This window comes from Pelecanus crispus, chromosome 14 (assembly GCF_030463565.1).
Source record: "Pelecanus crispus isolate bPelCri1 chromosome 14, bPelCri1.pri, whole genome shotgun sequence".
Lineage (NCBI taxonomy): Eukaryota > Metazoa > Chordata > Aves > Pelecaniformes > Pelecanidae > Pelecanus > Pelecanus crispus.
The window spans coordinates 7,837,203-7,862,328 of NC_134656.1; the positions used below are offsets into that span (position 1 = coordinate 7,837,203).

The 25,126-nt window shown below is 44.2% G+C and overlaps 2 protein-coding genes across 2 annotated transcripts; one reads left to right on the forward strand and one right to left on the reverse strand.

Moving 5' to 3' along the window:
* Positions 1-1,554: 1,554 nt before the first annotated feature.
* PFDN4 (prefoldin subunit 4) lies at positions 1,555-4,444 on the reverse strand. Its single transcript, XM_075721244.1, has 4 exons — positions 4,365-4,444; positions 3,227-3,334; positions 2,071-2,214; positions 1,555-1,766 (listed from the first exon to the last, which is right to left on the reverse strand). The coding sequence occupies exons 1-4, from the start codon at positions 4,386-4,388 to the stop codon at positions 1,635-1,637; spliced, it is 408 nt and encodes a 135-aa protein (XP_075577359.1). The 5' UTR covers positions 4,389-4,444; the 3' UTR covers positions 1,555-1,634.
* A 12,828-nt stretch (positions 4,445-17,272) lies between these two features.
* CYP24A1 (cytochrome P450 family 24 subfamily A member 1) lies at positions 17,273-24,913 on the forward strand. Its single transcript, XM_075721305.1, has 12 exons — positions 17,273-17,378; positions 17,416-17,504; positions 17,627-17,817; positions 18,169-18,262; positions 19,000-19,096; positions 20,343-20,434; positions 21,228-21,339; positions 22,729-22,874; positions 23,608-23,774; positions 23,963-24,041; positions 24,499-24,693; positions 24,803-24,913. The coding sequence occupies exons 1-12, from the start codon at positions 17,273-17,275 to the stop codon at positions 24,911-24,913; spliced, it is 1,479 nt and encodes a 492-aa protein (XP_075577420.1).
* Positions 24,914-25,126: the final 213 nt, after the last annotated feature.

Sequence of the window (25,126 nt, forward strand, 5' to 3'; positions counted from 1 at the left end):
CTTTCCTGAGGCATACACTTGAATTAAAACCGCAACCAGTTAGAAAACAGGTTAAAAATCTGTACAGTTATAGCCAGGGTATTTGTACACATATCCAGCAGCAGAAGCATACAAACCATTGGAATTCTACTGAAGAGAAACTCGGGAAAGGCCAGGGCTAGACAAAACGTTAGCACAGCTTTTGAGACTTAGAGCCATCAGTTTATATACATTGTATATAAAACAAGTGCTTGTGTTAAGGTATTAGATCTTCACTGTCAAAAGACAGTCTTCTCTTATGGCTGTGCTAAACCTTATATACAACGTTAATAAACTTAAGTAAACAACTATGTAAGATGTAATTCATAAATAACAATGCACTGGTGAGATCCTGCTCAGCTGTACTGAAGATCAAGTTCAAGATCACTACCCTGTTAAAACTGCTTTAATAGTAGAGAAACTAAGTGGGTTTTTTTTATCCGTGTTCACACTGTTTGAAGAAGAGGTGCTACACAATTGGCATATGACAGGTAGGTATTAATCACTTTATAAAAATATACTAATTTCATACTCTGATTATTTATATTAAAAACAATGACTGTAGATTAATATTTGGCAAACTGAATTCTCTGTCCACACTGTTTTGGAAAATAGCTTAAAAAGAGGATTTAAGTATGCCAAGTTTTAATTTTTAAAAACAAAGTCATAATGAGCAAGTATTTCCATGGAACAATACATTAATCAAAGCAGGCAAAAGTCCAAAAGCAGAATTACAGTGAGACAGTACATAATTTTTTTTAAGGATGTACGGAGTCAGCAAATTAACACATTTAAAAATTGCATTCAACTCCACATAGTAATGGAGACATAGTTCCAGAGACTGATGCTGACATAGCAATATCATCTGTGAAGAATTCTGACATTAATTTGGTATATTAATGTGGATTTAGAAAATGATTGTTCAGAAAAATTAGAAGACTCACCATTGTGACTTACAGCGTCTTTTGTGATTCCCAAATACAAAGTAGTAAATGACTGAACATGACTGTGACTCCAAAAGCTTTTCTTCAATACCAATGCGAGCTTTAAAGAGCCCTCCTTTCTGCCCTGTCAACTTGTTGCCACGTTGTGCACTGAGCTAACAGTGTTTATGCTATCTGAGCTAAGATTGAAAGACAAAGGACAGATTTAGTATTTCCAGGAGGGCTGCTAAAAACAGCTAAATAGCCTTACAGCTGAATGTGAGATCATGCCCTATAAATTACAGAGAAACTTTTATCAAACAGCCATTACAGTGCAAATCAAAATTTCCCCATTTCTATTGGTTTTGTACTTAAGTATTTTCATGAGTGGAAAACAAGACCAAGGAAACATATGCCTGACTTTATTATTTTAATAAACAATGCAAATATGCCAATCTTGATGCTTTACCAACAGTATGAAGCTAATGCTTTCCTGAACAAATAAATAACTGCAATAACCAAAATAAGAAAGCTCTCATTAAATAGATGGAACCCAAGACAGGAAAGTAAAAAAAAGAAAAGAAAAAAAGAAAATGAAGTGGTGGATTTTTTTTTTTTTAAATGTAATTGGAACAATGTTATCAAAACATTTAATAAAACAAGGAAAAGCTGTATGGTATATTTAGAACACCTTTAACTGTCCTCAGCCTCAAGATTTATGTTATTTCCGAACTTTGCATAGAGCTGAACTTTCAGGTCAGATAACACCCTCTGAATTGATTCCACTCGGGATTCTAACACTTCAATTTCTTCTTGTAAACTTTTCTGAAAAAGAAAAAAAAATCGACTAGTTATGTAAAACAAACTGAGTCATGTTTGTCAGCAACATATAAACAATACAGAAGTACCTCTTTGCCAACTTTTTGCCAAGTCAGGCTGTAAGACTTATTAAGGGGCCAAACAAAGGTTAGCATGACTTTGTGTACTGGCAGCCCAGTTATCAAATCATAAATCAAACATGAACTTTAGAAAGTAAAAGGTTCAAAGGATGAACAGAGCATCCCATTACAATGCTCATCATGCTACAGCAGCCACTACAGTAAAGGAGCTCCCTCTTCCCCAGACAAACCTTTGCCTCCTCCAGCATTTCTTGTGTCTCTTCTTGGGAATGACTGATGAAGACATCTCCAATTTGGTAGGGTATCAGAAGTGAATCACCATCATCAAGCATCATGATGTCATCACAAGCATCTTCCAAATTCTGAAGTTGTTTCTATTTATCAAGACATAAGAAAGGTGGTCACTTTGTACTAGGTAAATTATTTCAACAGATATGTTGTCATGCTATCAGTTGAATAATGAACTCAGTGAGCCCGTATTTTGGGCAAACATCCTACCTGCCAGCATATCAACATGTTTAACAGAACAGTTCCAGAGGTGTAATTTAGCATAAGTATTAAATTCAGTGGAGCTGTACCAGTAGAAATTTCTAGTCAATACTCATTACCTATCATTAATAGGATAATTAACTGTCTAGACAAGGGAAATACAGCACATTCAAGTTTCACTAATATCTGATATGCTCTTACACAGGAATTTTTAAATTTAGCTAGAGAACAGAAAAAAATAATAAGATGGCAAATGTTAATTACTTCATTGCAAAAGCAGGATTGCTGAAGAGTCCCAGCACCTTAAGCCATCAATGGAACATCAACATAAAAAGGCAACATTTTTACAATATACATATCAGGCAAAGTAATTACAGAAAACATTTTGTGACAGTACTAGCATTTTTTAAAAACTTGGTAAAACTTCTTTGGAAATGCTATGACTGATGTTGAAGGAAAGTGAATTAATACTAAAAGACAGAATTAGAATGATGTGTCCTCTTCAGCCTAGCAAAAGAAAACCTCTGTGCTCATAATTACAATCTCTGTCAACACATCAAAAGAAGAACGTAACGAACACCTGCCTTACTGGTTCAAGAAAAAAATAAGTATGAACAATCCCAGGCAGGAAATTTTAAGAACACTACCAACAGCCATTATACATAGACACTGCTTCATATATGACAACTAAAGAGTTCTAAGAACTGCATGCAGTGGCCTTTATTTCTCATGACTTCTTTTTCCACTTTAATGTTCTCTGGCTATTTTCAAAGTATCAGAAATCCCATATTAGAACCAAAGCATTACTTACAGTAATCCACAGCCCCTATTTTCCGTGTTACAACTGAAAATTAATTCAGAGCAATGAAGAAGAAGTGATATTTGAAGCAAATATACCTTTTTCACTTCTATTTCTTCTTTCAGCTCTGTGATCCTGCTAGTATTTCTTGCAAATTTGTTAATTTTCTGTTGATCTTCGAAAGTAACATTGACATCTTCTGCAGCCTGCAAGAAGGAGAGGTGAAAATTAAGTCCTCACTTCTTACATGAACGTTAGTCTCACTACAAGATTACTCCTACAAAGCTTCTGAAAAACAGTCTTACAGCCACTACATTCTGCTTATACACTTGATTCCTTAAAATGCGTCCTCAAGGACATCAGCAATACCCACATTCAGCTGGGCAGAGGCTGGGAGGTGTTACTACATCCAATTAAAACACCAGCTATCCATGGCATCCTAATGCCAAAGGTTGTTTCCTTGACAGCACTGACAGTTGAACCGGACCCCTCTGCTCCAAGATCACTGCAGAGTACAGCACAGCCTGTCGATGTAATTTGTCAGCGACATCATTTTATCCTAACCGGTTAGCTGTGATGCGCTACGGTGCTACAGAAGATTTTAAGCCCGCTGAACGGCGCCTCAGGGGCAGGCTCTCCCTGCCTGACCCGCGGAGGTGGCGGCAGGGGCTGCGGCAGCCGGCCCGCTGCTGGGCACGGCTTGGGTCTCCTCCATTTACAGGCAGTTCCCCAGAGCTCTTCCCAGTTCACAGCAAACTGCACCAGCACAGGCTCCGTAACGTCAGTGTAACCAAATCCGCACGTTTGATGGCACGATAAGCGATCTCGACAGAGCCGCGGTAACAACGCCAGGACCTTCATCCACCGACAAGCGAGCGGCGTGTTTTCGGCAAGGCCTAACCCGGGGCCTGACCCCGCAGCGGCCTGGGGACAGGGACCGGCCCGCTCCGGCCCCGCACAGGGCTGCCGCCCGGAGGGCTGCGGGAACGGGGAGCAGGCGCTCAGGCAGGCGCCTCTGGGGAGCCGCAGCGAGGGCTGGAGGCGGCGGGAGGCAGCGCTGAGGCGACATGGCCGCGCCGCCCCCGCACCGAGATCACGGCCCCCCACGGCCAGAGGGCTCGGCCCGCCCGCCCCGGTTAGGAGCGGAGGAGCTGCGCCCTCGTCGGGGGGAGCCCGCGGCGGAGGGAGAGGCCGGGAAGGGGAAAAACCCCCTCCGTGCCCGCCTCCCACACTCACCGCTTTCTTCATGGTGGCGGCCATGTTGGTAGGACTGAACTATTCGCCCTCCCCACAGAGGAGGGGCTGGGAGCATGGGAAAACGAGGCAAGACGAGCAAAAGCGCCCGCCGGCGGCGACCCTGCGCGGCTCGGAGCTTTTCCCTCTCGCCGGCGCCCTTAGACCGGCGGGCTGCCAGAGGCTCCACGGGGCAGACGGTAAACCTCAACCCACCCCCACGGCACTTGGTACGTCCTGTTTAAAGGGGAAGTGACCTGACCCCGCCCCTCCGCCGGCCGAAGAGGGCTGTGGCTGCGGCCTGTCAGCTCTGCCGCCAGGTGGCGCCATGAGAGGGGGTCGGGGCCTCGCCTCCGGCCTCGGCTCCGGCTCCGCCTCCGCCTCCCGGTGCCGCCGCCACCAGCCCCCGGCTGCCCGGTGCGGTGCGGTGCGGCGCGGCGCGGTGCGGCGCGGCGGCCGGGGCACACGGCGGCTCCTGAGGGAGGACGGCCCCGGATCGGGGGGCGGGCGGGCCGTGCCCAGCCTGAGGCCGGGGGCAGGGATTCCTCCGAGCTGTCCCCGGCCCTCGCCAGTCAAACCCGCCGCCTTTCTGGAAAGGGAGGTGGAAGAGGCCTTCAAGTTCAAATCGTTGTGGGGGGACTTTTTAAGCAAAAATAAATATTTTTCTGAAAAGGCTGGTTGTCAGCTTCTAAACAGAAACAGGAACAGCAGGCATTTATGCTGCATAATTGCCTCCACATGCTTAAGTTTATTTAGCTTCACACAGCTACAAAACAAGAGGGAGGGGGGAAAAACCCTAAGCCACGCCATCATAACATTTCACAGCTGCCGGGGAGAGGCCTGGCATTGTGCGGGGGGAGGCCTGGCATTGTGCGGGGAAAGGCCTGGCATTGTGCGGGAGAGGCCCGGCATTGTGCGGGAGAGACCTGGCATTGTGCGGGGAGAGGCCTGGCATTGTGCGGGAGAGGCCCGGCATTGTGCGGGGGGAGGCCCGGCATTGTGCGGGAGAGGCCCGGCATTGTGCGGGGACAGGCCCGGCATTGTGCGGGGAAAGGCCTGGCATTGTGCGGGAGAGGCCCGGCATTGTGCGGGAGAGGCCCGGCATTGTGCGGGAGAGGCCCGGCATTGTGGGGGGGAAAGGCCCGGCATTGTGCGGGGGAGAGGCCCGGCATTGTGCGGGGACAGGCCCGGAATTGTGCGGGAGAGGCCCGGCATTGTGCGGGAGAGGCCCGGCATTGTGCGTTCCTGATGCTCAGCTGCAGCGGGTACGAGGCCCGCGATCCAAAAGCCTGGGGCCTTGCTGGATGGGCACAGGCGGATGCTAAGGAACACTCGGGCTCCAGACTGACAGGCTTTCTGAGGGCATTCGCACTGGCGGAGGCCGGCCTAGCCACTGCTGCTGGCAACAGTGGCTGAGACTCCTTGAGACTGTGATCGGCTCCTGCTTGGGTCTGCCAAGAATGAAGAATGATGAGCATCTCCGGTACCCACAAGTTTTCAAAAATTTAAATACACCTCAGGTGCAAAGATTTCCGAGCAATACGCTGTTGTGCCAGTGTCAGGTGGGGATGGCAACAAGCCTGCAGTGTAAGATTCAGAAAGAAGTTTGAAAACATCTTCAGGTGTTTTGCTGTGATTCATCTTTCTGCTACGCCCTCCTGTGAGCTGCGGCTGGAAGTCATTAGAGTTAGACCCAAAGGAAGTACCTGGGTGCAGAGAGTCCGGGGCCCTGGACAGTGTGCTTTTAAAGCTTTGGAAAGGAATTTGGAAAGCTGGGTTAGAGTCTACAGTGAGCAGTGTCTGGGGAGAGTTTGGATCTCCAGAAAGAAAACCAGACAGCGCTGTGACCAAGGAGCTCTCTAGGGTCAGCACATTCAGTCCCAGGCAGCCAAAACTGCTGAACCTTTTCTCAGAGCTGCTGAGAATCGCCTCCACTAGTTTGGAGTCCAAAGATCAAAACCATTTCCTGAAGGCAAAAACGTTTCTTTCTCAAGCTGTGCTTTGAAAAGCCTAATACCCTGATTGCACGCAACGGTCTTGTTCTTCAAACACTTATTCGTGGTACGGGAGGCTGATGTACCCTTCCCTGCTGTTTGATGGCATTTAAATTCACATCTCCCACCCTCCTCCTAACGCCCGAACATAAATAACTCTGTATGTTATCCAGTGACTGTTTTAATGAAAAAATATAGGAACAATCAGTGGAACAGAATGCTAGTGTTTGCTTTTGTTAGAACCCCTTGTTGCTGAGGCAGAATCCAGTCCTGCAGCTGCAGGAGAATCCTTGCTCCACAACAGCTCATAAAAGTCATTCCAAGGGGGATCCATGGAGAACAATAGAAGACAACACCCAACAGAAGAATGGGTACATATTTTAAAAGTTTCCTATTAATTTCCTGCAATTAGGCCTTATTAGGAAGAGCTGAAATATGGCATGCTCCATTCAAGTCTTGGCACATATACTAACACCATTCTCTCTCAGCCTTGACTTTGTCCATCATAGATGGAAACAGTATAGCAGCCTTACTGCCTGCGAGAATGAAAAGTTTGGGTTCCTGGTTCATTACTTACGGAGATTGAGCTTACACCAATGATGTTCAGCTTCATTTCGCAGTAGAGCTAGTTTGGGAGCCCCCTTTCAGTAAGTGCTTTTTGCTGAATAAATGTAAAAAAAGTCACGACTACTTGTGGGAAAGATTGCAGCAGGTTTCTAGCTTAAAAATTAGTTGAGGGAAAAAAATCTCAGAACTACCAAAATATTCTATAATGGATATTTACTGAATGAAAAAGCGGGTTTTTTTTCAGTTCAGAAGGACTGCTCGTTTCAAAACTTATGTTACAAACTAGTAGAAAAAATAGAATAGAAAAGAAAATGTTTTGAGTGGCACACAGGCTAACTACTACATTTTATTTTGGTGCATAATTTTGACTTGTTTCCCACTGAGGGAAACATTAATCACAAAAGTTCTCCCTGGAGAACTATGTTATTATTAACTTACGTAAAAACATAATCCTAATTCTAAGCCTGTCTTTTTCTCAGAGAAGGAGCTCATCTCTCTGGCCATTCTCCTACTCTTCCCTAAGTCAGCTATCTTCTCTCTTCTTAAAGATCCTACTGTGAAAGGATATAGTCTAAGCCATGGTTATTTCCGCGGGTGGATTGACTGAATAATACAGGTCCGAGCCAATGTAATTTCCTTCAAGGGAAAAGGAGTGGATTTCGTAAGAATTTGATGACTTGAAGGCTTTGAAAATAAATCTTTTTCTCCCACATGCTCAGGCAAGATTTGTGGTGTGAGCATGTTGCCAAGAGTAACTTACTGTAGACCTTTCTTATGTAAATAAAAGTGAAAACAGTGCACGAGTGCAAACATCTAGTGGTGGAGTAAGATAAACTCAGTGAACTCAGTGACCTCATTTCTCTTTCAGTTGCATAAAAGGACTTGCTCTTTCTTGTACTGGTCCTCATTGTTGTTGCAAGTGTGGTTAACTTCACCTTGCATTTCAGTGGGATCCCTTCCATAGTGTGTACAACCCCCCCCGCCCTTCATCTTACGTCTCATTTGTGGTTCTTTTTCACATTTTTATTTCATGTTACTTGCTGTAGCCTTTTGCAATACAGCTCAGTGGGAAAGAGTCTTCCCATGCTCTTTGCTGCTGAAGTGAGTTGTTTTGAATTTCCAAACTCTTCCCTGAAGTTACACAGAGCTCGTTCTCAGTCTTTGAGCATCTTGAAACACTCACACATCAACAATGTTTGTTAATACAAGATGCATTAGAAATGGAGAAAACCTAATGGAGACAAAGTGGTTGGTTTATCTAGATTTAGCCTTTATGAAGTGGATTGCTATTAGCAAAAGCTGCACAAAGTTGTACTATTTTAATTGTGCCACTATACTAAAGGGGTACAGCTTCCATATCATGCAGGTGCAGAGCTAGCAGTAGCATGGCATTTCCAATATTAGACAATGAGACTTATTGTGGTATAAAGGCCCTTCTTCTACCACCGCTGTGGGGAGAATAGAGGTTGAAGAAAAAAAATCCCCTTCTAGGGGTGTTGTTCTTTTCCAAAAAGACATGGCAGCTCTTAATGATACAAGTCTCAAGTATTTATAGGACAAATCCCCCTTAGTTTTTCATTCTTTTGTGATCTGAAGAAAGGAGGGCAGATTTTCTCAGATTTCTAACCTCGTTCTTTCAAAGAAAGAAAATCCCTCCTGTTAGTCAAAAGCAACATCACCATTTCATCATTCAAGCCCTCCTCGAGGGCTTCATGTATGTCCAACATTAGAGTTATTAAATTGCATTAGCTCCCTTCTGCAAGTCATCCCGATAAACTTCACCCTCTGTGAAGGAAACTTCTCTTTTCCCTCGCTGTCGTGCTTTGCAGATAGTTTTGCAGTGTCAGCTGGACCCACAAAGCCAAGGGGAGTTTCTGCTGGCTGTTTGTGCCTGAGATGGAAGCTGGAGATTCCCTTTTGCTGGGAAATCCCTTTATGGTTAAGCACAGTAGAAGACCTGAGTCCACCTTTGTGGACAGGATATTCTGTAAACATAGTGCTTTATAGTCCCATAATTCTGTCCCAGCAGAACAGTTGTTGCCTCATGCTGGTTTTATTTCAAATAAAATGTAAGAGCTATCTCTGCAACCCTACCCTTCCTCACCACTACTTGGCATCTCAATATCAGCAGGGAATATACCAGGGTCCAAAATATTAGCCATGTATTTCTGTTACTCCACAAAACATCCTGTTCCAGGAATGTTTCTAGTGGTGGAACATCTCTCAGTTTACCGGGAACTTTTTGTGGCCCGTACTGGAAATCTCTCTACAGGGCCTACAACTGCAGCGTCAGTCTTGCTCTTTTCTCACTTTTGTGGTTCACCTTCAATAAGAACTGCTCACAAACCACCTGAAATTTGGTCTTCAGTTACACCTGTACACGTAGAAATAATTTCCTTTCTAAGAGCAGCACTGTCAGTGCCAGTTTCAAAAGTTGGTAGGTATTTCTTGAAAACTACACTTAAAGAGGACTAGAGTCCTGTTCCCTCCTTAACCATCACCCTGCTGGATTCTTTCATCTTAAAGCATTACAAATTTATTTGCCACTGAATCTGGAGGCTGTTTCTAAACTCACAGCAGGTCTGTCAGTAACGTGCCCTGTCTGTAGTGTTACTCAGCATTTTTTAATCTGCACAAGTTTGTCTTTTTTCTTTTTTTTTTTTTTTCCGGTGTGGGGAGTGTTGGCAGAATCACAACAGAGTTTGGGAGAAGAGTTTTCCTCAGGGGGGTATCAGGTGTGCTCATTTGTTACTTTACCAAATAGACCAATAAATACATTAATAGTTTTCACAAGGGCAATAGTTGCATTCAGTAGTCATACATCTGAGGAAACTAAACTCTTCCCTAGAGAGGTCTGTGGCCAAGCATTTGAACTGAAATAAACAGCAGGATTTCAGGCAAAGGCTTTATCTGATTAACTACTGATGCAGTCTGCTCTAATCCCTCCAAAAGCAATGAATAAGAGTAACCAGGATGTGGCCCAGAGGGTATTGAGTTCAGCGAAGCATAGCCCAAGTGCCTTTTGACTGACTAATGGTAAAGGGAGAGTTTTCATATTTTCTTATGGCTCTCATGAAGACGAAAGAAGCAAAATGCACGCAGTCCACAGCAATTCACTAGTTAAAGTTCAAACTCGCCTCTTTGTGGTTTTTCAGAAGTACTGCTGGATTAATAGTATCTTTTACGTACCCATTAGACCTTTCATCAGAAAATACCCTAAAGGTCACAGACAAGGATTGTTTCACACACACCCTCCCTGGGACAAAACACAGCAGTGCTCCATAATAGCTAGTAAAAACCACTAAAAATCTCCTATTTATTTGCCATTTCTGGGAAATTTAGAGACCAGGTATTATTACCAAACTGTAATCATGGGCAAGATGATGATAATACTACTAACTGGCACTCCTCCTCTGTGAACGCTTGCAAACGGTCATAGCCGTGGTGTCGTGTACCATTCAGAAGGCATTAGCTGCAAACGGCGTGGAGGCTACTGACAGCTGTGTGGGGCTCTGAGTTCTGTGCTGGCTCAGGGGGGAGACACCGCTTACTTAGTCACTGGCTTAACCTCCTAAACCATCTTTCTCCTATGTTGGCAAGAGTTCAAGATGCTAACCTCATGGGAGCATCACATATTAGCTTGGTATTTCAGGGGAATTTAGAGACCAGATATTAGTATCTGTGAAACTCTAATTCTAGAAATATAACACAATCTAATACAAAAATAACATGAAAATCTATATTCACACAATTATGCTTTATGAGGTTTTACAACAACGTGTCAGCACAGGAACAGTAAGATAAATATTTATTATTATAAGATAAATGTAAGAAAAATGTGCAAGAACAATATTGTTATTGTCTTTTCTTTGGCCAACTGGCTAGTAGCATCTCCTAGAAATAGAGCCTTCAAGATTTTAGCAAGTAACAAGCATCTGTTTTCTTTCAAAAGACTTGGTATGAGATCAGTTTTACCTCAGCAGAAACACATCCATCAGACCGAAAGTAAAGTAATCTGTGCAAATGTTACAAGCTTAATCAACAAATCCAGTAAATTGCATGAGTTTGAGGCTGATTCAAGTGTTTGTATAACCAGCTTTGGCAAATTCTCTCAAGAAGTCATAACAGCTATTTTTCCAGGCAATTAAGACAGTCACACAACAACTAAAAGCTTCAGATTCATAAACTTAGATCTTTATTTTAAATTTCAAGTGTTGTTTGAATTAAACGGATACTCAACATTTCCTACTTCTGAAAGCTTTCCTTGCTTTTAGCAAACAGTTTTTGGTCACTTACTTACATTGTAGAGTTATTAATACCACTAAAACTGATAATATTTTCATAATTTTTCAGCACCATAGCACAGGTGCTACTTTGCGCATTAACTGCATGTGAACAAGGCAACTGCACATGTAAAATGTCTTAGCAGAAGGTTAAAAATATAATTGCACATAAAATTTAATATACGTGATTGCTTTTAAGTACACTGTTTCTGTAAGTAGAGCTAAAATCAAGATTAACTTCCCAATGGGGAAAAATCACCAAGAATTACTGTCTCAGAACGTGGATAGCTGCATACATCCATTTTGGCAGAGATGCAAGCTGTTAGGGGGTTTTACAGCTGGAAACATAAATACATAAATACCTATAGAATTTAGGTACCTTTTGGATTTGGGATACCTGAAAATCTACATTTTGAACTGTATAGAGATCTAACACTCCATGTCTCCATTAAATACAGCAAATTTTAGCTGACTCCTTTGGCCTGAATCTTGGGCATAACTTGACCGCTCAAATGTTTCTTTAGACTTTAGGCGAAATCTTTCACAGTCCCTCCTAATACCTCCCAGGACCCTCCTGCCCTCTTTACTTTTAGGATCAGTTAATAAAGGTAGATATCTAGATACTATGTATTTACACAGGACTGTCTGCAGGTCTAACCTGAATTGGATGCAAGCTGGCCTGATTCGTAGATACACCATCTAAAGTCACTAATACCCACCACAAAAAATAAAGAAGTTTAATGGTAATTTATGGAATCTATGTAATTATAGTCTTTTGTTGATACTGCTAAACTAATATGTTTCCATAAAGACTAGATCTAAAGGCACAATGCTTACATGCCATGGATCATTAGGCAGCATAAAAGAGGGTAAGTCACCCTGTTCAAGTGGTGAGGAAAATAATATTCACATTATACCGTTTAGTGTCCTCTGAGATTTTCTTTGGATAACATCATGTTATGCTGATAACATCAGCAATAAATTGGCATTTATATTTTTACACTGTCATAAATGTACCTAATTGTTTTGCAAGTAGATAACCAAATTACATCCCTACTCATTGGGACAAATGTAGCATATAGTTAGATTGTACATTAAGCCTGTCAGTATTTGCAGAACAGAGAAGGATAGGGTGGGTGTCAACAGGAAAAAGATGGGTTATGGACATCTGGGAGAAACAAGGCTGAGAGAAGCAACAGGGTTTGTCCTGGACTAGCTTAGTCTGAAGGTATCCACCCACAATTATTGCTCAATCACAAAATCGTGATGCCAGTAGGTATTTCTGGGCCATCCTGAGGGATTTGGTTCACACTGAATTCCCTCAATTTCCCCCTGGAAGCATTGAAGACTAGTGAAGAGAAACCAGGACTTCTAGTATCATCTTCCATGGCACAATATCCACTAATGAAATTCCTACCTCCTGAATGTGAACCATATGCTTTGAAAAATGAAATGTTCTGACAGATTCCTAAATGCTATTGCTCTTTAAACTAAATGTGCTTTCCACAGTACTGTGTGGAAGGTGAAGAAAGCTTCTAGACGTCCGTCAGTTCTGTCCAAAAAGAAGAATTCAGCCTGGGACAGTAACTCATTGTCGCAGCATCCTAATGCACAAATCCTTTGCTACAACTACTCCCTTCCCTGCTGAAGGAGGAGAAGGTTGCTAAAAGAGACAAGAAACTGAAAAAGCCTGGAGAGTTGTTCTAGTTATGAGAAGAAAAGGGAAGAGCCAGTCAAGTCCTGAGTTATTTCCAAGCTGACTGTCAGAACATTGTGTCATGGACCTCAGTTTCTTGGTCTATGCTCACCACTTTCTCCCTGACTCATCCCCCTGTAAGCTTAACCTCTCTAGAGAATGAAGTATGCGTGGAACATTGCTTTTTTCATGTAAAGCAGATAATACATATTTATTCACAGAAAAGATGGTTCAACTTTTTTTTTTTTTAAGTAAACATTAACTACACTTCATTTAAGTCAAGAAATCTCTTAATTTTCTTGAACCGTGTACTTACTTAATTAGAGACTCCTTCAGTAGTTGAATGTCGCAATGTTTATTGCAGAGGTAGATATCTCAAACAGGTCATGGCCAGCTAGAAGATTCCTTGGCTGGTGGGGTTTGAGCTGTTCATCTACCTTGCTGTTTTTCTAGATCCCTCTCTAAGGATTACCTTGGTCTTGGTTTGCTCAGACCTTTATTTCCACACTGCTACTGTCATCTTGTAGGAGCGTAATCATCTAGTATGCAGTGAGATTGGAAGACTTTAGTGTTAAAAAACTAGTGTTTGAGGAAAAATATAATAAAGAGTTCTTTTGCTTTCATTTTACAGTGGGCGCCTATATAACAACTTTGAGATCTCACTTTTCAAATACATTTCAGTTTCTCTTCTGTAGAATGGAAATTACTGTACTTTCCCATTTCCTAACCTGAGGCTTAATTCATCAGTATTTACAAAACTCTAAGATCCTCAGCTGGAAAGAGACATAGAATTAAAAGTGTATAAACAAACATCAGCAAAAACCTGGAATAACAGCTTTGTGTTTTGACACTGGAGTTTACATGTTGCATCCAGTTTGTCCTCCCCAGCATTGTGAAATACCTTGCCTGTGACAGAGATTCTCCTGGTGTAGTCTGCCCATTCTCCTATGGCACTTTTACATTGCAGCATTTTAAAATGCAGGAGACTTCAAAAGCATTTTAGGGCCAAAATAGCAAAAAGCTTTTTCTAACAAGGGGGAGGAGTAGAGGTCAGGAGACAGGAATTGTGTAATATGTCACAAAACAAACCTCTTGGAATTACAGGTATTAAGAAAGAAAATCCACTACCAGTCTAAAGCTCTTTCCCACTGAGGAGTTATTTTGGTGATATTTAGTGTATTTGAAATGCACTATATGAAAAGCAGTCAGTTCACTTAGCATGAGCTCAATGCTTTTGATATGTTTTACAGTACATTGGAAGTTCAGCTGTTGTGTTTCAGTGAGCTTTCCAAGCACGCCTCAGTCTCTTAAATCCTGGTGAGGAGTTCTTAGCTTGATGGATTTCCGAGCTTTATTTAGAGAATATGTTACTATTGTTTCCCAAGAGGTAGGACTAGCAATTACTTCTACTTAGGAAGCAGCTCTAAAACTTGGACTTCAGGTACTGATTAAATACTTTAGTGATGAAAAAGATACACTGTGATACAGCCTTTCTGCACCTCTACAACAGCCCCCATCAGATCTTCTACAGAAGCATCACACTGGCAGATCATTTTTCAAGGAACATCTGAGACTGCAGGAATCAAACCGCATTTTTTTCTGCAGCAAAAGAGAAGCATAGAAGAATATGTATCAGAAGCTATTTAGTTTCAATCTTCAGATATTTCCTGGTCTTTGACCTAAAAATACTCCTTGCCATAGTGTAGAAGTGAAGAGGGCTTTTCACTCTGTGAAAAGCTGTTACAATTATTAGAAAATATTGGGAAGTGTTGTGGATAGACATCTGTGGGACAATGGTGACATCTTCACTGTTACAGGTGCCTCAGTGGAGTGATACTCCTGTGAGGATATGCCCCCAAAATTCAGTTCAAGAACCCTGTAACTAGTGTCGTTTTAAGATAACCCGTGATATGTTCTAAAGGTCACAAGAAAAGATCTTGCTGAAAATTAAAGGCTTGTTTTTGAGATCTCTTAAAAGGGAGGGGAGGAAGAAGTGAAGGCTGAAAATGCCCTTAGAACTGCACTTTACAAGAAATTGAGGCAATCATTAGCTCTCTCAGCTCCAGGCCTAGCTGAGCTACAAATATACTAGCTTCCCTGCCAGAGAGTTACATCATGACCACAGAAGTTAAATAAAACCTTTTCCGTTCTGTAATTTTAAAACAGCTTAATAGAGAAGATTTCGTATTAACAGGGTGGTTTCTTCCCCATAACAGTGATGAATATGGAAAAATTGACCTGTGCCCAGTTTAGTCTTGACTTGCCTATTCCAGACTCTTCTAAAGAGGTCGTTTCACTGGCACTAAGCTGTGACCCTTCAAATGAGTTCGTTTTGATTCCTTAAATAGACAGGTGTCCACAGAGCACACAAATTGTCTTTTCTTGTCTGGTTTCTCAGAAGAACTTATCATTGAACAAAGCCCAAACTGCACTCGGTCTGCAAGGACAGCAAGATGTGTTTTCAGTAGAACTGGTTCAAAGAAAACAAATCACAAGAACATCAACTTGTTGTGGTGCTTCCCTAAAAAAAAAATTTGCAAACCTTTGAACCAGCTTTAATTTCAAAGCCTGCCTAGAAAGTGCTCTGATCTTGTGGCCCACGTAGTATGATCCCATAGAAGAAAATCACTGAAATAGAGGGGCAGGATTGAGAAGGACATACAAAAATCAGAGAAAGAGTCTGCAGTGAGTTATCATGCTTGTGTACATTTTTCTTTGTATTGATCACTGCTACCTTGGTCTTTTTATTGTTATTTGACTTTGAGACATGTGCCTTTATGGGTCTCAGGTTCTGTGTGAAACCCATCTTCTGATTATTCCTCTGTCCCTTGCCTAACACACCCGTCTATCTGCACACTCTGCATCTCACCGCCAGACACTTAAATAAAGGGAATTAAGAGCTGAGTCACAAAACACAACTTGGGAAAGATGAAAAAAGGTAGCGTGGGGTGGGAGAAAATCAAGTCCTCATTGTAGCATACCTGCCTTTCCTGGAAATCCTCTGGTGTACAGGTAGCTTTTTGTCTCACAGCAAGATCCACAGCCTCTCTGACGTCTCTTGCGAGGAGAGAACAGAGCGCTGAGCACCCGGGTGACCCGAGCTGCTTTATCTGTGCTAGCACCTCTGCTGCCTTCACTTAGCACAGAAACCTTTGGCTCTCTCCGAGGGTTACTGTGCAGTTTCCGATTAAAAGACTCATAGCAATAACTGATTTTTGTCAGAATTTAAGGGCTGCCAACACTAACAGTGAAGGGAATTTTGCCTTCTCAGATGGTGCACTCCCATGCCCTTTTTCTAAATAGGTGGTTAGTCAGCCAGATAGGGAAAGAGCAGTCCACCCACCAAAGCTTGTTATTCCTCAGCTCCCAGCATTTTTTATTCCATCATTTCAAAGGGCAAATACCGAAGGAAGACCAAACTGTTCAGCCACCTGTGCACAGCAGTAGGAACACCACAACTCCCCCCCAGCCCGCGGCTTCATGGGGATGCCTGGCCGCCTCCCCCCGCTAAAGAGCCGAATTTAAAAAGAAAATAAAGAGAGAGAGAGAAATTGCTCTGTGAGGCCGCTCGCCCGAGCGCCGGGCAGCTCCCCAGGGAGTGGGCGCCGGTACCCGCTGTGCTGGCCAGTCCCCGGGGCTCTGGCCGCTCCCCGGGGCTCTGGCCGGTCCCCGGGGCTCTGGCCGGTCCTCGCTGTGCTGGCCAGTCCCCGGGGCTCTGGCCGGTCCCCGCTGTGCTGGCCGCTCCCCGGGGCTCTGGCCGGTCCCCGGGGCTCTGGCCGGTCCTCGCTGTGCTGGCCAGTCCCCGGGGCTCTGGCCGGTCCCCGCTGTGCTGGCCGCTCCCCGGGGCTCTGGCCGGTCCCCGCTGTGCTGGCCGCTCCCCGGGGCTCTGGCCGGTCCCCGCTGTGCTGGCCGCTCCCCGGGGCTCTGGCCGGTCCCCGGGGCTCTGGGCGGTACCCGGGGCTCTGGCCAGTCCCTGCGGCTGCTGGCCAGTCCCCGGGGCTGCTGGCCGGTACCCGGGGCTCTGGCCGGTCCCCGCGGCGCTGGCCGCCGCCTGCCTCCCGCTCGCCGCCGGCCCCGCGGGGTCCGCAGCCGCCGCACCCCCCGCGGGCGGCGGGGCCGGGGCCGCCGGGAGCCCCCGGGAAGCTCGGCGGGCGGAGGCGCGGCCGGTGCTGGCGCGGTGCCCTCCTGCCTCGCCTGAACCCTCTCATGAACCGCTTGCCCCGCTGCCTCCCCGGGCCGGGCCGGGCCGGGCCGGGCCAGCCGGCCCCACCTCACCCCACCCAGGGCTCCCATTGGCCCCCGATGAAAGTCCAGCGAGCCTCCCGGCTGCTCTATATATACATATATGGGACGGGTGTCCGCGCCGCGGCTATGGCAGGCTGCAGCATCTTCCTCCGGCGCCCCGCCCTCACCTGCGCGATGAGCCCGGCCGGGCGACTGCTCGCCTCCTCCCTCTGCGCCCTGCGGCCGGCCGCGACCCCCCCCCCCGCGGGGCCGCGGGCACCCCCTGGCCGCCCTGCCCGGGCCCCCCAGCTGGCCGCTGATGGGCAGCCTGCCCGACGTCCTCTGGAAGGGGGGGCTCAAGAGGCAGCATGAGACGCTGGTGAGGCGGCCGGAGGGATGGGGATGCTGCGGCGGGGGGAGGCGGGGGTGCTTGCTGCGGGAGGCGGGGGAGCGCCCCGCACTCACCGCGGGGCGGGGGTCGGTCTCTTCTGCACCCCCCAGGCCGAGTACCACAGGAGGTTCGGCAAGATTTTCCGCATGAAGCTGGGGGCTTTCGACTCGGTGCACATCGCAGCCCCCTGCCTCCTGGAAGCCCTGTACCGCCGGGAGAGCGCCTGCCCCCAGCGCCTGGAGATCAAGCCTTGGAAAGCCTATCGGGACTATCGCGACGAGGGCTACGGGCTGCTGATCCTGTAAGCGGCACCGCAGCGCCCGGGCGGCCCCGGGGCGTGCAGGGCGGGCCGCTCCCCGCGGCGGGGGGAGCCGGTGCGGGCGAGGCGCCCGGGGATGCTGCGGCGGCTCCCGCCGACCCGCCGCGGCCGGTCGGGGGCCCGGCTGCCCTCCCCGGCCCTGGCTGCCGGGGTCGGGCCCCGGTCCGGCCCCCGAGAAGGGGCTGCGGCCGCCGGTTCGCGCCGTCGCTGCGAGGGAGGCGCCCGGGCGCGTCGTGTTGCACATGGCGGGGGGGGGGGGGGGGGGGGGGTGTCTTCCTTATTTCTTCTTGAAGCCTTTCTCTTTTCAACCTCGCTGTTTCGAATTCAATCCAGGGAAGGAAAGGACTGGCAGAGGGTAAGAAGCGCCTTTCAAAAGAAATTAATGAAACCCAGGGAAGTTGCAAAACTGGATACCACAATCAATGAGGTACTGCGCTCCGAGAAATTCTTTCTCTCTCCCCACTCCCCTGGAAACCTGGGAAATAAAAGCAGGTTGAGTGACCAGGTTTACCCGGATTGCTTTTGATCAGCAGATGGCTCTGCAGTGGTAAAACTGTGAGCTAATACTCTGAAATCATTCAGGGAATAATAAGTACAAACAGGTTATCAGGGTCTGACCAAAAGTGAGACCACACAGAAACCTGTAGTTGAGATTGTCTGTCTCCACAGAACAGTGAGATGATTCCACAGTGATATGGGCTTCTGCAAACAGAGGTTTTGCTTACTTTTCTTGCATTCTGCGTTTTGGTTTCTTTTGCCTTTACTACTTTATTCTTATGTTCCTCCAGTCAGGGAACACTTCCCTCTTTAACCTCTGTGTTCCTCATTGAGGTTGAGGAGCATCTGGGATAAACAGCTTAATCCTCTTTATTGTGAAACTCCAGTATTATCCCAGCGTCTGACTGAAGCATTTCGTCCTTGTGGAGGAAAGCTCAGTTCATCAAAATGCAAGCAGTAATAGCATGAGAGTTGTGTAAAATCCAAATGTATGTTAACACAGGGGGAAATTGAATCTTGTTCAAAGAACAGGAAACACAACTATTCTTCTCTTATGTGAGATTGTTACCTATGTAAAAGGCAGTTGAAGTTTTAAATTACACAGGATTTTTATTAGTTGATGTCATTATATTCCTTTCTTTTCTCTCTCTTCTCTCCACCACTTAGGTCCTGGAGGACTTCATGCACAGAATAGATTACATTTGTAACCACAATGGACAAATAGAAGATGTCTATTCAGAATTCAACAAATGGTCATTTGAAAGTAAGTTGGTTTTTGCCTGAGAACGATATGCGTTTTGTACCTGCCATGGCATTTCAGTTAAAGTGCAATCAGTGATGACAGTGTAGGCCAATTATTTCCAAACTATCATCTACAATATAATGGCAAGTGGGTGGCAGAAAAGCCAGGGGAACGTCAGTATACGTTCAGAATTCATCAGCATCTATACAAACTCTTCAGTTCTGTCAGGTTATTTATGTGGCTTGTGGGAAAAAAAAAAAAAAATCAAACAATAATAGTGACTTATAAATCCAAAACCTGGGGGAATCACAGTGCATTTGTCTAGAGTGGGATCAGATAGCACATGACCATTTTTGTCCATCTGATATTTGTTAATTATCAGCAGCACACGATCAATGAAATGATCCAATAACAGTGAATAAGTGTTCATTGTAGACAACGGTTGGAAGATCCCATTTGAAATGTTTACATTGGGATTGAGAAGCACTGTGATAAGTTACCAAGGCAGGAGCCTCCATCTTTAGAAACCGTTCAGAGTACAGTGAGGAACCATCTGCCAGGAATGACTTAGGGCAGAAGAAACTGCATCAGTGGTTCCCAACAAGGAGGGATGGTCAGATGTAGTGCGTAACTGAACGAGCTCTGCCAGACCTCTCTGCTCTTGGCTGGCTCATCTCAGCAACCTGCGTACTGAGTTCCTGAAAATGTTTTAAATGTTTTTTTTTCCACTGTCAGTGGTCATGGCTGGTTTTGGAAATGGCTGCTTTTGGAAAGGGAGAAATAGGAAGTGAGAGCTTTGGGGAAAGAAAAAAAAAATAAAAAAGAGCAAGTGGAAAGAGGTGGAAGCTGGTAGAGTGTGGGATGCTGCCAGTGTTTGCAAGTGGTTTCTGGCTGTGGAAAGGGCTAGGAGACGCTAGACTAGATGGCCTCTTCAGGTCCTGTTTTCCTGTGACTCAGTTCTCTTCAGTAGCTTTGCCAAATACACCAGCCCTGCTTGACAGAATGGGCTGCTGCTCATGAGGGGATCAGTGGTGATTCTTATTTGTGAGGAAAGTGCTACTGTAAGGGCACCTTAGCTAGATATACTGCTACTCGGGTCTGAGGCAACCATGCAGAAGGTGTTTTAAAGTGCTGTTCTCACAGGTGTGTATTGTGGAACAGAGACCATTTTTCAGAAGGATAATCCAAGCCATTCCTTGACAATAAATGCTGGATACCACATACCCTTTTGTTTATATCATTTAATGATAATATTGCTTAACAACAGGTATCTGCCTGGTGCTGTATGGAAAGAGGTTTGGCCTCCTACAGCAGGATGTAGAAGAAGAAAGTTTGAACTTCATCAAGGCTGTAAAAACGGTATGGAAGAGTCTTTTCTGGGGCTGTAGTGATTTTCTAACCCTACTGCTAATGAGAGGGTACCAGTTTAAATGGGTTGCCTGAACAAAGCTCAAGCTTCTGTGCTACATGTGTATTGGCAGCCTTGCACATCCAGGGCGACGTTTATATGTGCGGTGCTAGTACTGGCCACCTGACCGTCCCATTTATGAAATACCTAAATCTGTAGGGAAAAAAAGGTGTATGGACATCAGGGTAATCCTGGAAATAGAGTTGTCAGGTTGGTTGGTTAACTTTCCTCTCCCTCTGAGACACCTGTTGTGCAACACTACTGTTAGTTGGGTGGGAATCTTGGAGTTGTGTGGGATCATGCAAATACGCTGGATTTGGAGGTTAGTCATTCCTGCAAGCACACCTGCTGTGCATCTTGCTGGAACTTGGACTCCGGTGATACATATCTGCCTAATTTTAGCCATCTAAAAGATAGGCATCTAGCCTAGGTTTTTAGCTCCATCTGTTGTCAAGGGAGAGAGCAGCACTGCCAAAGGGTGGCTTGTCCCATTCTAGAACAGGTACCTGAAATAGGTAAGATGAATCACCCACTAGAGAAGCCTCGTATCCTTCACTGGCTGTCCCTAATTTTTAGCTGGATACAGTCTAAGTAGATTGAGACCCATCCTTTCTGTCCAGGATGGAAAACCTGCCAGAATCCTGACTTCCTGAAAATTGCCTCCTACTGTACAGTCTAATTTTGTTCACAGATTGCAAGTAGGTAGATTAAAGAAAGATTTCAAAAACTCTTTCTCCACCACAGATGATGGCTACTTTTGGAATGATGATGGTGACCCCCGTGGAACTTCACAAGGGTCTGAACACAAAAGTCTGGCAAGCTCATACTAAAGCATGGGATGATATATTTAAAACAGGTTATTATTTTTTTAACACGATTTCTCTCCTTTCCCTTCTGCTCTGTTCCCTACTTGGTGGAATTAACTTTCTTCATACTTGCTCCTGCCCTATGCTGCTAATTGCTACCTTCAGCACAGATTGAGACACCTTTGCTGCAGCTAACCACAAACCTATTCCAAGCATAGGAGCACTGTTTTCTTATGACTAATACTTAGCTCTGGTTGTGGGGCAATACCCAATCCCCAGGGAAGCCCCAAAAATTTGGGAGCCAGCAACATCATGAGTCCACTTTAATCTGTCATAAAAGTAAATAGCCAGAAAGCGTATAATCTCTTTAAAGGCAAGGTATATGAGTGAGGAAAAGGACCTCCCTCAACAGGACCTCAAAGGGAGTTGTTTTCTTGAGAAACAAGAATTCTACATGCAACAAAAGCCTGTTTGCTAAAAAAAAGAAATGATAGGTTTTCTGAACAACCTGGAATATAGTCGTAAGTTTTAAAACCAGAAGCAATTTAAATCATAAGGTGCAGTTTGGCTTTTTGACAACATTTTCCATCTATTTAAGATGAATTGACCTTCAAGGTTACAAAAATTACTCTAGCTGCAGATATGAAGTTAAGTTTATATTTTTCAATATTTTGCTAGACAGTGACAGTTATAGCTAAAGATCAAGAAAGGTTTTGAAACTTGGATGATTGTAATGCTAAGTGATATATTTCTCTTACGTATTTGAGTACTTGATACTTCAGGAGTTTTGGTCATGCCAGCCACACGTGCACTTACTGTATTGCTTCTTAGTTTATGGGTTTTAGAAAAGACACTTTAAACCAGTTTTGTTCATAAAAAACAGTTTGACACCTTCACTTGACATGAGTAGCTCCTTACTAGGAACTGGTTTTAACAATTGGGATATTCATGAGGAAGGGTGGGCAAAATCTAGTTCTCGATATTTAAAAAATAGCATGTAGAAATTTGGCATCTGTTTTTGCCTTCCCCTAGTAAATCAAAGGCTTGATTTCCCCTCGGGGAGTCTGAGTGCTAAGTCTTTTTGATTTTTTAACACCTTGATCCCCTTTGAAAATTCAACCTAATAAATTTTACACACTTGTATTTCTGTTTGCTAGGTATTTCACTCAACACATCACTGATTTCCTTTCCTAATTTAAGAAAGCAGAATTCCTAATAGTTTGCAGAAGCTCTTTCTGTTCAGAATTTATTTTTGTGACCAAGTTCTTTGTTTAAAAAGTGAAAACACCATTATTCAGTGTAATGCTCATCACTTGAAAAAAGAGGACAGCTTGGTATCCTCTTTCAAAATACTGCATGTAAGACATATTTTTGCTTTTATTTTTATAGTATTTTTAGTGATTTTTTCCATTAATCACTTCCTGCTCCTCCCTTCTCAGCCAAGCACTCAATTGACTGTCGACTGGAAAAACACTCTGCAAACCCTCAGGAGGATTTCCTGTGTGACATCTATTCTGGAGGACAACTTTCCAAGAAGGAGCTGTACGCTGCCATCGCAGAGCTCCAGATTGCTGGAGTTGAAACGGTAAACCTGACTTTCCAAGGGCTTGTTAAAATTAGCATCCTTCCAACTCCCTGTTTTCTTCGATAACATCTGAGAGTGAGCTAATCCTGTAATTGCTTCAGTGACCTAATGCAAGTGAATTTTTACCTGAAATCACTAGATTCTTTCTTCTGTTCGTTACTCCTAGAGACAAAATACAAAATTACAAAATACCATAAGGCAGTGACCAGCCATAAATGTTGCTTTAACCTTTTGGCAATTTCTTGTTTCTGTCACCACAAATAGAATAGAATCATAGAATCATTTAGCTTGGAAAAGACCTTTAAGATCATCAAGTCCAACCATTAACCTAACACTACCAAGTCCACCACTAAACCAATTAAGGGTAGAGTAGTAATTAATTTCATGTTTCCTGGCTTGGTGGCTGGAATTTTTTAATGAAGGTGAAACTAGAATAGAATCATTGAGGTTGGAAAGGACCTCTAAGATCATCAGTCCAACCATCAACCCAACATCACCATGCCTACTAAACCATGGCCCGAAGTGCCGCATCTACACATTTTTTGAACACCTCCAGGGATGGTGACTCCACCACCTCTCTGGGCAGCCTGTTCCAATGCTTGACCACTCTTTCCATGAAGAAATTTTTCCTAATATCCAATCTAAACCTCTCCTGATGCAACTTGGGGCCATTTCGTCTCATCCTAAATGGAGGTCTAATGGAGGTCTTACATTTCTTTTTGGTTTGTTTCAGACGGCCAATAGTTTGCTGTGGGCTTTGTATAACATTTCACGCAACCCACATGCTCAGCAGAAGCTTTTCCAGGAAATAAGGGGTGTTTTGGCTGCTAATGAGAGTCCAAGTGCTGAGAACTTGAAGAATATGCCTTACCTAAAAGCGTGTCTGAAAGAATCCATGAGGTAAAATTCTCAAATAATTTGCAAAAAGCAAAATGATCACAAAGTTTTTTTATCAGCTAGTGTGTACTAGGGAGAAAGAGTCTTCTTGTAGATACAGTTTTGTTCACCTTGTTGTTTAGAGTAAACTATGATAGATACAGGAAGAAAAAATGCTGGAAATTTAAACCCTTTTGCTTCTTTCACTGCAGATTAACACCCTCGGTGCCATTTACCACTCGCACCATTGACACAGAAATGATTCTGGGAGATTATGTACTGCCCAAAGGGGTAAGTCAATTAATTTAGTTTATTAGAATATTTTGTCGTTAACTGATTGTCCTGTAAACCACTGAAGTTGGTCGTATTTCAGTCTCAAAATCATAGAATCATAGAATGCTTTGGGTTGGAAGGGACCTTGAGAGATCAAAATGACTTTGCCAAAGGATGAGTGCCGGGATAAAGAATCCCCATAAACTGAAAACCATACCGGCCTGCGCTGCTGTTGGATTTAGACAAAAATATTTTGGTGTGACATTTAAAAAAAATTTTTCAAACTTTCCAGTGATTTTTCTGAGGAAACTATGATGTTTTCTGTGTTTGAATTTATCTTCAGAGATTACATTACCTCTTCTGAGGAAAATGCCTCGCCTTTACTGTTGCATTTTTTTTTTCCATTAACAAGCTGATTCACTTGGTAGCTCTAAGCCAATTTGTAATGAGAGTCTCTCTATTGCTTTGTTTATAGACTGTACTAATGATAAATAGCCATGCCCTGGGTTGCAATGAAGAGTACTTTAATGGCTGGACTCAGTTTAAACCAGAACGCTGGTTTCAGAAGAACTTAATAAATCCTTTTTCTCATGTTCCATTTGGCATTGGGAAGAGGATGTGCATCGGGCGCCGCGTAGCAGAACTACAGCTTCACTTGGCCCTTTGCTGGGTAAATACTCTAAAATGGCGTTCTGTACACAATGCCTGGTTGTTCAACATTTAACCTAACCAGACAATCTGGAAGCCAAAGCATGCTCAGTGAAACGTTTGTGTTTCAGCTCATTCGCAAATACCACATTGTAGCAACTGACAACAAACCAGTAGAAACACTCCATTCCGGAATACTGATTCCCAGCCGGGAGCTTCCTATTGCATTTCACAGACGATAAGGTATGTGCATAAGGGTCTCTTGAGTACGTGAGATTTTTCTTTTCTTTGAACTTCACTTAGAATTTTCATAGAACTGTGAGTGTAAGAGAACAGATGTTTTCCTAAGCTTTATTCTCACAATGTGAGATTTATTAAATGCTATCACATTTCGTTACTTCTAACAGAAAATATTCTCTGTACTAAGAAGAGAAATTTTGTATGGCTTATGGCTC